The sequence below is a fragment of the Odontesthes bonariensis genome, chromosome 10 (assembly GCF_027942865.1).
Source record: "Odontesthes bonariensis isolate fOdoBon6 chromosome 10, fOdoBon6.hap1, whole genome shotgun sequence".
NCBI classification, from domain to species: Eukaryota; Metazoa; Chordata; class Actinopteri; order Atheriniformes; family Atherinopsidae; genus Odontesthes; species Odontesthes bonariensis.
This window is the reverse complement of record NC_134515.1, coordinates 30,677,360-30,690,307: the sequence shown is the minus strand read 5'-3', so window position 1 is coordinate 30,690,307 and position 12,948 is coordinate 30,677,360. Positions and strand designations below refer to the sequence as shown.

General features: G+C 37.9%; 1 protein-coding gene across 1 annotated transcript in view; it reads left to right on the top strand.

Annotated features, from left to right (window-relative positions):
- vwa5b1 (von Willebrand factor A domain containing 5B1) overlaps window positions 1-12,948 on the top strand; it is a 39,096-nt gene that overhangs the window by 5,638 nt on the left and 20,510 nt on the right. The window contains exons 4-9 of the mRNA XM_075475237.1: window positions 2,213-2,432; window positions 2,663-2,817; window positions 3,935-4,066; window positions 5,351-5,475; window positions 10,044-10,220; window positions 11,021-11,131. Of these exons, the coding sequence (XP_075331352.1) occupies window positions 2,213-2,432; window positions 2,663-2,817; window positions 3,935-4,066; window positions 5,351-5,475; window positions 10,044-10,220; window positions 11,021-11,131 (920 nt within the window). The remainder of the gene's footprint in view (window positions 1-2,212; window positions 2,433-2,662; window positions 2,818-3,934; window positions 4,067-5,350; window positions 5,476-10,043; window positions 10,221-11,020; window positions 11,132-12,948) is intronic.

Genomic DNA, 12,948 nt, shown 5'->3' with positions numbered 1-12,948 from the left:
CAGGTTTGTTTACAAAATTGCAGACCGGACCGGTAAAAGGTAACCAATCAGGTTACGAGCTGGGCTCTGCTGCCTGTCAATCACCGATTGTGCATGCGTGATACAAGGTAGGCTCGTCCCCACGCTTATTTATCTGGACTATTGAACTTCATTACGGGCTAGTCTACTTACTGTGTCTTCCATGATCGCAAATGACAGATGAGTTGATGAATGAGGAGTCGTGTAGGCGCATCTGGCGTGCACGTAGACGTGCAAGAGTTCTCATGTGTTTTGATGGGGCGGGACAGGAAGTTGAATAACTTTTTATTTTTCGGTTAAAAAATAAGCATTTCTTGCATTTTGCGACTACGGAGGTCACCGTTTTCAACTTCAAGCGTTCTGATAGATCATGTAAACTCTTAAAATGCCAAAAATCAGGACTTTACGTATGACAACAACAAATCCTGCAGACTGCAGCTTTAAAGGCTCTAGCATGGTTGACGCGTCTGCTAGCGCGAGCGGTGTTGATGACGTCACGATTTCGTGCCGGCTATATATAATGGCGTAAGTCGATGCGCCAGTTGTTGCAATCTTCTCCGTCACAGAGGTGTCGCTGCTACGTGAAGGTTACCTCTAACTACTCTAAGACAAAAGTCGAGAAGAAAACAATGCCACTGTCAAGAGCAGTAACACTGTCATCAATGATACTGCTGCATTATCTGGAAGATGAAATGCTTAGAACCTAGTGTATTGTGTTACCCTTTGTTTGTTTCTTTGTTTGTTTCTTAGTGTGCTTCAATGGACACACTTGGGAATTATCGTTACCTTTCAGGATGCAACAATAATAATAATAATAGATTGGTTTTATATAGCGCTAATACTCAAAGCCACTTCCAGTGAATGAAACAACAGTAAATTCCTAACGACATCATTTATACAAAGTATTTTACATGACAGAACCGTCAGCCGTGAGCCTGTTTTCAACTTGGTCCATCCGGTTTGTCGTTCTCAGCGCGCGCAAAGTTACAAAATTCGACTGGTGCACGACAACGCGCTGCGCCATCTTTTCATGCCTGAAACGTCATTTTGACGAGCGATGCGTCAACTATAAATCCAGCTTTACTCTCCTCCTCTGGCTTCAGAGAAGAAAATGTACGTTTTTCTTGATGAAAACCAACATCTCTACCTTGTCAGGTTTGAGCCTGTTAATGTTCTCATCTAGGATGTTAGCGAAGTCCTTGCCACCTCTTGAATTACCAAGTTTGCATATCTCACAGTTTGCAATCGCAACGTTTTTGTCATCCACTTTTCATCTATACATATATAGATAAACTATATATCCGATCGCTGATCGGGATGAAACGTCCGATTCCGATCAAGTCTGAAACCACATGGTCGGCCCCAATTTCCGATCACGTGATCGGATCGGGACATCCCTATAAGAAAGCATTGTTTACTTGCATCTGTTGCTAACTTATTGCGCTACATTGCTAAATAGTTTCACTCCTGGATCAATAGAGTAACTATCTTTATCTACATAAAGAGCTAAAGTGTTTTGGTATGACTGGAAGAACAGCTTCATTATGCTTGTGTTTACTGCATTAAATCTTACACTGGATGCGCAGAGTTTGATGACAGGTAACTTACATGTTACTCACAAGCACATGTTGATCAACTTTTTTGTTAGCAACAGTCAAGCATAACAGTGTATGCTTGGCCAACGTGCAAACATACTAAACTAACCCTTCACTGATGTCCAGTTGAAGCCTTGATGGTTGAACCTCTCTGGGAACTCCTTCTTGTTCAGGGTCTGATTTCGGGCCAAACAGATGTAGCTGCTTGGTTCTGTCAAAGACAGTCAGTTTCTGTTCGAAAACTTGACTAGGGTGAGTAGTTCTCACCTCACCAGAAAGGGTGGGGGTGGGCGGAGTAGTTCCTAACCTTTTGCTCCTAAAAGTAGCCTGGTATGAGCAGTTGTGTTTCAGTTGGGGTGAGAGAAGGGCTAATAAGCTTAAGATAATATGACCAAAGCCTGTCTCATAGATTTAAATAAGATCTCAGAAAATTGTGTACATTTTTTAAAAGGGCACAATATGTCACCTTTAAATCTAGCCTTAGGAGTCTCCTAAAAGCCCCCCATTATGTTGCTCTCAGATTGGTTTTGACACAGTGTCATAATCACTGTGATAGTTGCTTACATTTTGAATGTTTGTTGTCTAATCTGGTGTAACAGGACACATAGTGATGGATGAAGATTTTGAGAAGACAGTGTTAGTGGTTAACCTAGGGAACATCCCTTCAATGGAGACAGTCCATATCCTGGTCAGTACCTCCTCAGAGCTTACCACATTGCCCAGTGGTGGCATCAGGGTCTCATCCCCACCAGTGTGCACCCCTCGGGTGCAGAGGACCATCAACGAGGAGCAGGGACTATCCCCAAACTTCTCCAGAACGTAAGGAAACAATCTAAGACATAAAACAGTAAAAACAAATGATCCTCTTGTCGTATTAAACCATGATACATCCTGTTTATAAATCTAATTGATTTCTAAGTCAGATCTCACACTATAAATTGGATGTCCATGTTACATACAGTAGTAGTAGTAGTATTGACTCTACTTACCATTCTTATGTGAATTCAGAGTGGCTTCTTTCCAAGGTAGTTGTACTTTACCACTTTTAGGCGTGACAGACACACCTGGGCCTCAAGTCCTCATGATCAAAATCCAAGCTCCCCTCAGCTGTGTTTGGCTTCCCTGCTGGAGGAGGAGGCCATTAACTCCATGGATTACGAATTCAACTTCCAGCTGGAGATACGGGCTCCCTATCTTCTAGCAGGTAAGAGAATTGAACTTTACTACCTGTGCAAATCCACAATTATTGTAATTCTTGGTAGCTCTTACTTTTGTACAAATAGACTGTCCCAAATAGAGTCCCATGGGGTATTTGTTCATGCAGGTCAAAACGACCAATAAATGCATATGTGACCTCTTGTAGTCATCATAAGAACTGAATGTGGATTGTGAAAATGGCATCCATTAAGGTAAAGGATACATTGTAAAAACAATGCATTTTAGCCATAACCATGATGATTTTCCAGTTTTGTCATAACATGTTGGGTATGAAATATGAATTGCTGGATGGCAGAGCAAGGTACAAAAACAATTTCTAAACTCAGAGGTCTACAATTACAGTACATATTAGTACTCTGCCAAAACCACATACAAAAATACTATGATTTCACCTAAGACTTATTATTTCCTGTACCAGGCTAGACAAATATTTGGGATCTTTGTTAATAAAGCAAGACAACTTAAAAAAAATTATGCCCATGCAGGTAATGGTTGTGTTGTAAAATGACTGTATCTTATTCCTTACCATGATTGTTTTTTAACCCTAACCAATTAGTTTTGATTTCTAATTCTAATCAAGTAATGTCAATGCCAAAACCCAAGTTGGAAGTGACAAAAATGCTTTAGTGAAGTGGCGTCATTAACTAAATGTAACTCAGAAATGAACACACTATTCAGGTTAACACCAACAACCAACTTTTTTCTCTGCTGCTTGTTCAGACATTACTTCACAGGAAGTCAGTATGTGTATTAAGGGCATGGACAAAAAGCCCACATGGTTGCTGTGATGAGAGGAGTTGCTGAATACGTTGTTTTTCCTCCATAAGTGACAGGGGTATTGATTTAATTTGATGTACTTCATGCAACAAAGAAAATTAATGTCTGCCCCGAAAGTGAAGCTATTTGAAATGAAAAATTTGATGACTTCAGTTGTTTGATGTTGACTCTGGATGACCGCTCGAATGCATCAGTGTAAAAATTGTCTAGCAATTTAAAATCTTTTGGATATGTCGTCTCATTTACAGCCTTGAGTAATAATTTCTGTTATTAGTGGAGGTGGAGCCACTTGTTACTTGATCTAATGTGGTTACTTCTCTATGTAGGTGTAGAGAGCCCTTCTCATGCCATCCGAGCTGATGCTGACTCTCTAGCCCGCTCTGCCACCAACGTCATCATCACTCTGGCTGACAAGTACACTTACGACTACCCGGTCGAAATCCTCATCTACCCCAGCGGTAGGTCTATAACTTCAAAACTCACAGCGGTACATCCCTGCAGATAGTCTTTCCTCCAGTCATAAGTAAAATATTCTGAAATTTTCTTGGCTCTTTTCGTGACACAATATTTGGCCTGTAATAAGATAAGCAGAAAGGTGACTCACTGCCACACTTCGTGTGTGTGAGTGATTCGTAAGGAAAAAAAAGGCTCCTGGTTATCAATATGTGACATGCCAGAAGTCAGACTCCATTGTGTGGGTGTGAATTAGCGAAGGTTTTCTCCTCTGGTGCTCTTTTTTGTCCCTTACTGCTGTCTTGACCTACAGAATGTGTGGGCCGGTTTCTCCCAGAGGCCAGAATGAGCCCTGGTCACACTGATGCGATAGGCCTTTTATGAGGGTTTTGTTCACAAGCAGACTTGTGGCCAGAGCAGGGCAAGTTAATTCAATTTAGACTGGTGCTGCAGTTTCAGTCACAACATGGATGTTCAGCTTGTGCAGACAGATGGAAGAAGACTAAGGAGACTTGTATTGCACATCATTTTACATTGGCAGCATACATTTTTCTTTCTTTTTCTTTTTCCAGCCACTGTTTAGGGTTTCTGATAGATTCCCTTTTTTTTTAAATGCTTAAGTTTCAAGGTACTTTAATAATGCACAAATTGAAATGTATAAATATTTAATGTACGCTGCACAAAGTAGTTATTGATTGATAAGATAAAGATCAGACTTATTGTCATGTAGATACAGGAAATACACAAAATTACTCCTCCACGTTTAACCCATCCAGTTTGGCACCTGTTGAACACAAACATGCACATGCACAGGGTCATTCACTAATGGAGACAGATGCCATATACATTGGAGCAGTGGGCAGCCATTCACAGTGCCTTGGGAGCATGGTACGGTGCCTTTCTCAAGGAAACCTAGGCCGTGGCAAGGAAATGGACTGTCAGTTCACCAATCTTTGAGTGGTGAACCTTCCGGTTATTGGATAATCCACTGAGCCACGGCCGAAAGATGAATGGATGGATGGCAGAGCAAGGTACAAAAAGAAATGTGACCTAAAGTCAGAGGTCTACAATGATAGTACATAGTACTCTGCCAAAACCACATACAAAAATACTTTGATTTGATTAAGACTTATTCTTTCCTTGGCTAAACAAATATTTGGAATCTTTGTAAAATAAACACAACACATATGTTGTGATACTGCATTTATATATGCAGTCAGCTTATAATTGTCCAACCACTGACAATATTCATGGTGATGTCTTTGTTCTGAATCACTGTGCCACTTCAGAACCTCATCAGCCACATGTGCTCATTGAGAATGGCGACATGACGCAGGAGGAGTACGATGAGTATCTTCACAGCCGGAGCGATTTCATCAAAGCCTCCAAGAAGGACTCCAGCAATGAGAGGAAAGTGAGTGTTGCCGACATCAGCTCCTATTTACCTGAACTGATGAGAATAAAAAAATTTCGATTTCATTTTGAAGGGTGAGATACACAAAAGCAAAGTGCTGCAACAAAGACTATTTCTGTAAGGCTACATTGTGATATTTCATGTTGCAGTATAATGCAATCTACTACAAAGTCACAGCTTAAATTACTACAGAGTGGAATTGAGTACTCTTCTGTTTGTTTTAGTTATTTCTTCTTTGTGTATGACATTTATCTTGACATCTTTAGTGTTTTGGAAAAATTAAAAAAGTGTAAATTATTCTTTTAAGTCTGTAAATGGTAAAAAGTAGATTTTCCATCATTAATAAGACAAAAGACAACATAAATCCAAAAATTAAGAAATCAGTAATGAAATACATAAATAGAAAAACACAACATTGCCCCCCCCAAAAATGTTTCACAAATCATAACAGCAACAGAGCACAATGGCCTTTTAAAGCTGCAGTCTGCAACTCTTTTTCAAGCATAATGCCTGGAACTGTCCGGGGATTCTGAAAGTAATACATTAAATACCCCAATACAAAAAAAAAACGAGTTCTCTAGGTCCCCTATTTGTCCCGCTAGGTCCCTCCAAAGCCAGCAGGTTTGTTTACAAAATTGCAGACCGGACCGGTAAAAGGTAACCAATCAGGTTTACGAGCTGGGCTCTGTTGCCTGTCAATCACAGATTGTGCACGCGCGATACAAGGTAGGCTCGTCCCCACGCTTATTTATCTAGACTATTGAACTTCATTACGGGCTTGTCTACTTACTGTGTCTTCCATGATCGCAAATGACAGGTGAGTTGATGAATGAGGAGTCGTGTAGGCGCATCTGGCGTGCACGTCTACGTGCAAGAGTTCTCATGTGTTTTGAAGGGGCGGGACAGGAAGTTGAATAACTTTTTTTTTTTACGGTTAAAAAATAAGCATTTCTTGCATTTTGCGACTACGGAGGTCACCGTTTTCAACTTCAAGCGTTCTGATAGATCATGTAAACTCTTAAAATGCCAAAAAGTAGGACTTTACATATGACAACAACAAATCTTGCAGACTGCAGCTTTAACAACACAATTAACATAAATGGAAATATTTCAGGAAATGTAATATTTCAGAAAATATAAGATAACATAAATAGTAAGTATGTTTTCAGTGGTTCAGATAAATGTTTTTGCCTGTTTAGCTTTGCCATGTTTTTGAAATATGTTTTTGGAATTGTGTCTTTGAATTGTCTCGTTTTGTGATATGTCATGCTTTTAGTTTTGTTATGTTGTCTTAAAAAAACAAGAACGTTATTCTTTTTGTTGTTTTTGAGTTGAATTGTGGTTTATTTTCTAAACTGTTAATGTGCATTATTGTCATTTTGTGAAATGGGGTGCATTCTGAAATGCTGTCTTCTAAAATGTCTTTGTGTTTCATTGAAATGTTGAAATGTGTTTTGAGAAATATATTTAGGCAAAAGCAGAAGTTGAGTAAAAATGTTGAGTGTTATTCAATTTCACAAGAATTACTGTACATTTGAAAAACATCAAGACAAAGTACAAAATATGTTAATAAGTATAAATATGATCTTTAACTTCATCATGCTTTTTAACTACTTCATTTAAGAAGATAAATTTAAATGACCACTTATTGTCAGTAGTTGTCAGGAATTTAATTTACGTGCTATTTTGAGTTAAATAATTTAAGATATACTGTACATAATTTATACTGAACTAAATAAGGACTAAAATGACAATTACCATCTTTGAAATTGTATTTTGAAGGTAATTTAAACACTGCAAATCATTTGAATCAACCAAAAGCTTTCAAAAGCTAAGATATCAGCCCTACTTCTACTTACTTGCGCTAGCTAGCTTTAGCTTGAGTTTGTTTTTTTTTTTTAGAGATGCTTGGGATGGCCACTATCTAAACTGGTTAGTGTTTTTAAAAATTAAGGACTGCAGTATGACCATATACGTCCAGTCTAAATCTTTATATTGCAATAATTTCAATCTAACAGAACTGCTATTATCCTAAATACATATTTGTCTAGACCAGTACTGTTAATGGATTTGTGCATCAAATATCTTAATAACGCTTTATGTATTTACTTTGTTTTTTTGTATGCGTGTGTATAAATGCATCGAAGCTTTCACTGTATATTCTGTAAACACAGTATAAACGTTGAGCATGGTCATTTCAGGTTAATTAGTAACTTGTCCTACACCACTTCAAGTGTACACGAAGCATCCAGAGTTAAACTGTCTGTTCTCTTGTCTGCTTTAAAATTGTTAGAGGTGGCGTATATATATTTTTCCTGTTAATAATCGTATGCAGTGACAATCTGAAAAGTCACTTAAATTAAATTAAAGGAACAGGAGAAACAGAGAGAGACAGAAAAAAGTTAAAATCTGTTTTCTTGTAAGACTTTAATGTTAGATTTTTTGGTTATATATTGGATTACTTAAACTTGTTTTTAACTAAATCATGTAAGAAGTTTAGAAGGGAAAATATCATTGATTGATTAAACTGCTTAAAATTTGCATAAATCTAAAAAGTGATTGGTTTCTGTAAATTAACAGAGGCTAGAAAAGCTGGAAACCATTGGTTTTTGTATATTGAGTGGAGTTAATAGTTTGTTATATTAGATATTGCATGTGGGGTGCTTTCATAGAAATATTACAGGAATACTTAAGTAACACTATGATTCTCATGCTCCTCAGTGTCTATAAAACTGAGGATTAATTCATCTTTTTTTTTTTTTTTTTTTTTACAGTTTGGAGAATATTAAAGATCCAACACAAATTGACAAAAGGACAATAGATGGGAAAATGTGTTAACAGTGTCAGCACCCCTAACAGTGGCATAAATTTACCGCTCCCGAGAGGACATGGAACATGTAAATGGCGCGTGAAGAAAATAAGGAAAAAGCAATTATTGTGTTAGTCAGTCCAAAACTGCACTTTTAAAATCCATGTAAACATGTCAATCTGGCTGAAATTGTATGAAATCAAAGTGCTCAAAACCACACAAACACACTCAGATAATGTTGGTGGGAGTCCAGCTACTACTGCACATACATGTTTAATTATACCAAAGCTTTCCTCGTCACACAGGCTCCAAAGTTCCATCTTTTTGTAAAACAGTAAAACTCAAGTGTATATTAATACTGTACAGCCAAATTCCTAATAAAGCTACTCTCACTACTCTCATTCACACATCATCTAATTTCTGTTTCTTTTGTCAGACAGCTTGCTTACAAGCTTACAAGCCTTAGAAATAGTGACAAAAAAGCAGTCCGTTAAGACTATACTGTATGTCAACTTCCAGTGACTTAAAGTATATAAAGCTTTAAGTCTTAAAGCAAGACTTGAACACTAAAAGAAGTTCAGCTCATTTGTGCCTGTAACTGTAATGGCTTAGCTTAAAGGATAAGACCGGTTTTTTACATTGGGTCCTTGATTTCACATTATAACACGATGTTCTACTCACCCCTGCTTGTTGTTGGTTATTTGGAGCTGTTCCGAAGATATTCGAGAGGCGTCTGGCTGCTCTCTTGAGATATTCGGCCATAAAACGGTTTCCTATGGGCAAGCTTATACAGGCACAAACTATGCTGTTTATAATTTATTAATTACTCTACACTAGCACTGATAACGTGGAGGTGGGTCGCTTACTTAAAAAAATCCGGGTTACTAATTTTGAATTTTAGCCGAATGAATAAATAGGCAGCAGGTCTGTGGGCTGTCTGTGGCAGAAGCACCACGAGGACGTCAGTAACACCCACTTTACGACAAAAATTCAAAATTACAGTAACCCGGATTTTTTTAAGTAAGCGACGCACCTCCACGTTATCAGTGCTAGTGTAGAGTAATTAATAAATTATAAACAGCATAGTTTGTGCCTATATAAGCTTGCCCATAGGAAACCGTTTCATGGCCGAATATCTCAAGAGAGCAGCCAGACGCCTCTCGAATATCTTCGGAACAGCTCCAAATGACCAACAACAAGCAGGGGTGAGTAGAACATCATGTTATAATGTGAAATCAAGGGCCCAATGTCAAAAAACCGGTCTTATCCTTAATAGTCCAAAACGCCTAATTTATAGTCCAGACTTCTCCAGTCAGTAGAGACTGAGGAAAAATTTGATTTTTTTTTTTAACATTACATTTGTATATAAACATACTGTATTAGATCACCATAAATAAACTTATGAACCTGTAAAATAACATATAATTAAGGACAGAAGACGTAACTGGTCCTTTAGTTCCTCTGTGGCTGTTACATCCCTGCGTGTGTCCATACACATCAAGCAATGATGAGGTATTTAAGTGACCAGCAGACCTAAACAGGAGAAGAAGAAGCACTTAGCCATAAAAGTAGGTTTCTATGGTAACACTCCAAAGGCAAGGCACGTTCTGCCTGGACTTTTCCTGCAGATCTACAATAATTGATGCGCTTCGTCGCCTTGAACACTTGTCAATATTGTGTCTGCCAAAGACCCTGCAAAGTTGATTATTTCATGGTGCCAAATCCTCCTTAATTTCATGCCTTTTCTTTGTTGTTGTAGGTAGATATAATTCACAGGCGGCTGCATAAGGACATCCTCCACAACCCTGTGGTCATGTTGAACTTTTGTCCTAACCTCAAATCTGTCTGCTCTGACCTGAGGAAGGTTCATGGGGAATTTATCTTTCTCATTGACCGAAGTGGCAGCATGAGCGGAGTCAACATCAACCGTGTAAAGGTATTTTTTTATCTCAACTTGTACCCCATTTTTATATAGGTATTCTGCAAATACTTAAGCACATGTTTTACATATATATAACATAGCATATTTTATACCACCCCAGACATAGTTTTGGAGGAAGTTATGGGGTTTTTTTGTGAAAAAAAAAGAAGACATTTTTTAAACGTCTAGTTGACACCAAATACATCAAAGATTCGAGAGTTAATGCATGCAAAAACAGGACATGAGACTGTAAAATTGCTTTTTAGGCTCAAAGTCATACTGAGCTCTGTAGGGATCGCAGATGTGGTCAGCTAACTGTGGGAACGGCATTTACACAAGGATATTGATCAGACAAATTATTCACTACTCAGCAAGCATTTTGCGGTTGCTAGGTTTTAGACAGTCTTTGAGATCTTATCTGACTTCATGTGAACTTCCATCAATACTCATGGAGGCGAGTCAGGGATATTGAAGGTTGAATTTTTTATTTTTCTTCAAATGTTTGTAGTTTATTTGGCAGCTTGTATACTGATCCCTTCCAGTTATGCCGGCTGCTGTTCTTTTGAGACAGACATGCAGGCTTTTATTGGTTTTGTCAGATACTGCATAGGCTGGGTTTACGGTCAGGGGGATTGTGATAGGGATTTGATGACTATTTACCACGGATCTTTCAAGAATTCCTGCGCAAAATACCTTAAAAAATACTAATAAACTAAGATAATAATAATAAAACTGTGTTTTCTAAGAGAAAATTTGCTACTCAGTTACAACAGTTGTTGCTTGGGACCTAATTCTGCTCTTGGTCTTCTTCTCAGGATGCCATGGTGGTTATTCTCAAGAGCCTGGTGCCTGGCTGCCTTTTCAACATCGTTGGGTTTGGATCCACATTTAAATCACTGTTCACAACCAGCCAGAACTATGAGGAGGTAACGCCATCCTGAATAATGAAACCAGCATCTCACGCAGTTTAGCCAGTGAATATCCACAGTGTTTAGATACAGTGTATGGTCATGAGAAAAGCACAACTCACTCACAACTCAGCAAAGCCACACAGTTTAATCTCTGTTGGGTGTAAAAGTGGGAGTAAAAGAATGCTGACTGTATGTATATGAATATAGATTTCACCCCTTTCTGAAACTATATACAAAAGTGAAGCCAAATATTGTGAAAACATGTACCGCTGCCATCTTCTTCTGGTGCTGTCATTTGCAACCAGTCTGGTATCGTCGCTGAACCTTTTGCTTTGTACCATTGACTGAAATACAGCTTGACCCATCAACACAGTTTTTATTGTCTTAAGGCCAGAATACACTTCCTTTTTTTTACCTCATCCTTACATATGCTACAGGCTCCATGGTCAGTATAATTGGTCATGTACTTGCCAATGCACTACACCTGTTTTCCACTATAGGGCTTCCCAACAAACTCAGACCTTACATATCTTCCAGATCTATAGGATGAGCAGTGCCTTGAAAAATGATTTAGAACTCTCTTGGCATTTTTTCTTATTTGTTGAGTAATTTCTGTCATTTCAATTAATCTATTTGGGTGGATTATTTATTTTTTTTAAATGTACCAAAAAATCCAAACAGGTGAAGTGAAATGGAAATAGTGAAAAAAAAAAAAAAAAAGTGTTGCATGCATATGTTTTCCTTCCCTTTGCTATAAAGCCCATAAATCAGATCTGGTGCTACCAATTGCCTTCAGAAGTCACAGAATTAGTTAGATAATGTCTATTTGTGAACAATCAAAGTGCCCCAATCTCAGTATTTTTACACCAGTTCTCAAAGTCTGCAACAGACTGATTGGGAGGCACCACAAAGCAGCATGAACACCAAAAAGCTCTCCAAACTGCTCAGTTACAAACTAGTGGAGAAATCGAAATCAGGGTTGGGTTGTAAAAATAAATTCTATATGCTGATACTGTAATCCCATGGAGCATCATTAAATCCTTCATCATAAAATGGAAACATCAAAAGTCATCAAAACTCTTAGACTTAGCAAGGAGGATATTAATCATAGAGGTAACAAAAATACCGAAGGTAACCCTGAAGGAGCTGGAAAGCTCCACAGAGGACACTGGCGTATCTGTCTATAGGACCTCTTTAAACTGTAAAGTCCACATCTTCCTGGTTAGATAAAGGTTATGATAAAACTCCACAGAGCTGGGCTTTTTGGAAGAGTGGGCAGAAAAAAAGCCATTGTTTCCAGAAAAGTTTGCCAAAAGGAATGTAGGAGACTTGCCAAAAGAAGAAGAAGAAGAAAGTTCTCTCGTCATAAATATATATAAATGTATAATATTCCTATTAAAATATTATATGAAATAATTCTAAATTACTTCATTGTCAAGGTTGGTAAATAAAGAAAGGAAAAAAATACATGAATGTGAAAGATATTGTTCTCATCAGCAGTTTACACTAACATTTATCCACACGATCCTATGTTTGTGACTGGATAAAATTAACTGAGCATGACTTTGAGAGTTGCAGCCACAAGAAATTGTAAGAGATCTATGCCCTATTTTGCAGTTTTACCAATATAAAGTTGATGTTTCACAGAAAGTTATCTAGATCTGGTTCTAAATAGAGACACTTAGGAATCTATAATTCATCCCAGTGGTTTTTGAGTCATCTTGTCAAAGATAATAAAATCCCATACTTCTTTTTTGGCTCTTTCCCTTTAAAACAATTACATTGCAGTGATTGCAATTTCAAATGTATGTATGTATTTTCAAATTAAGATG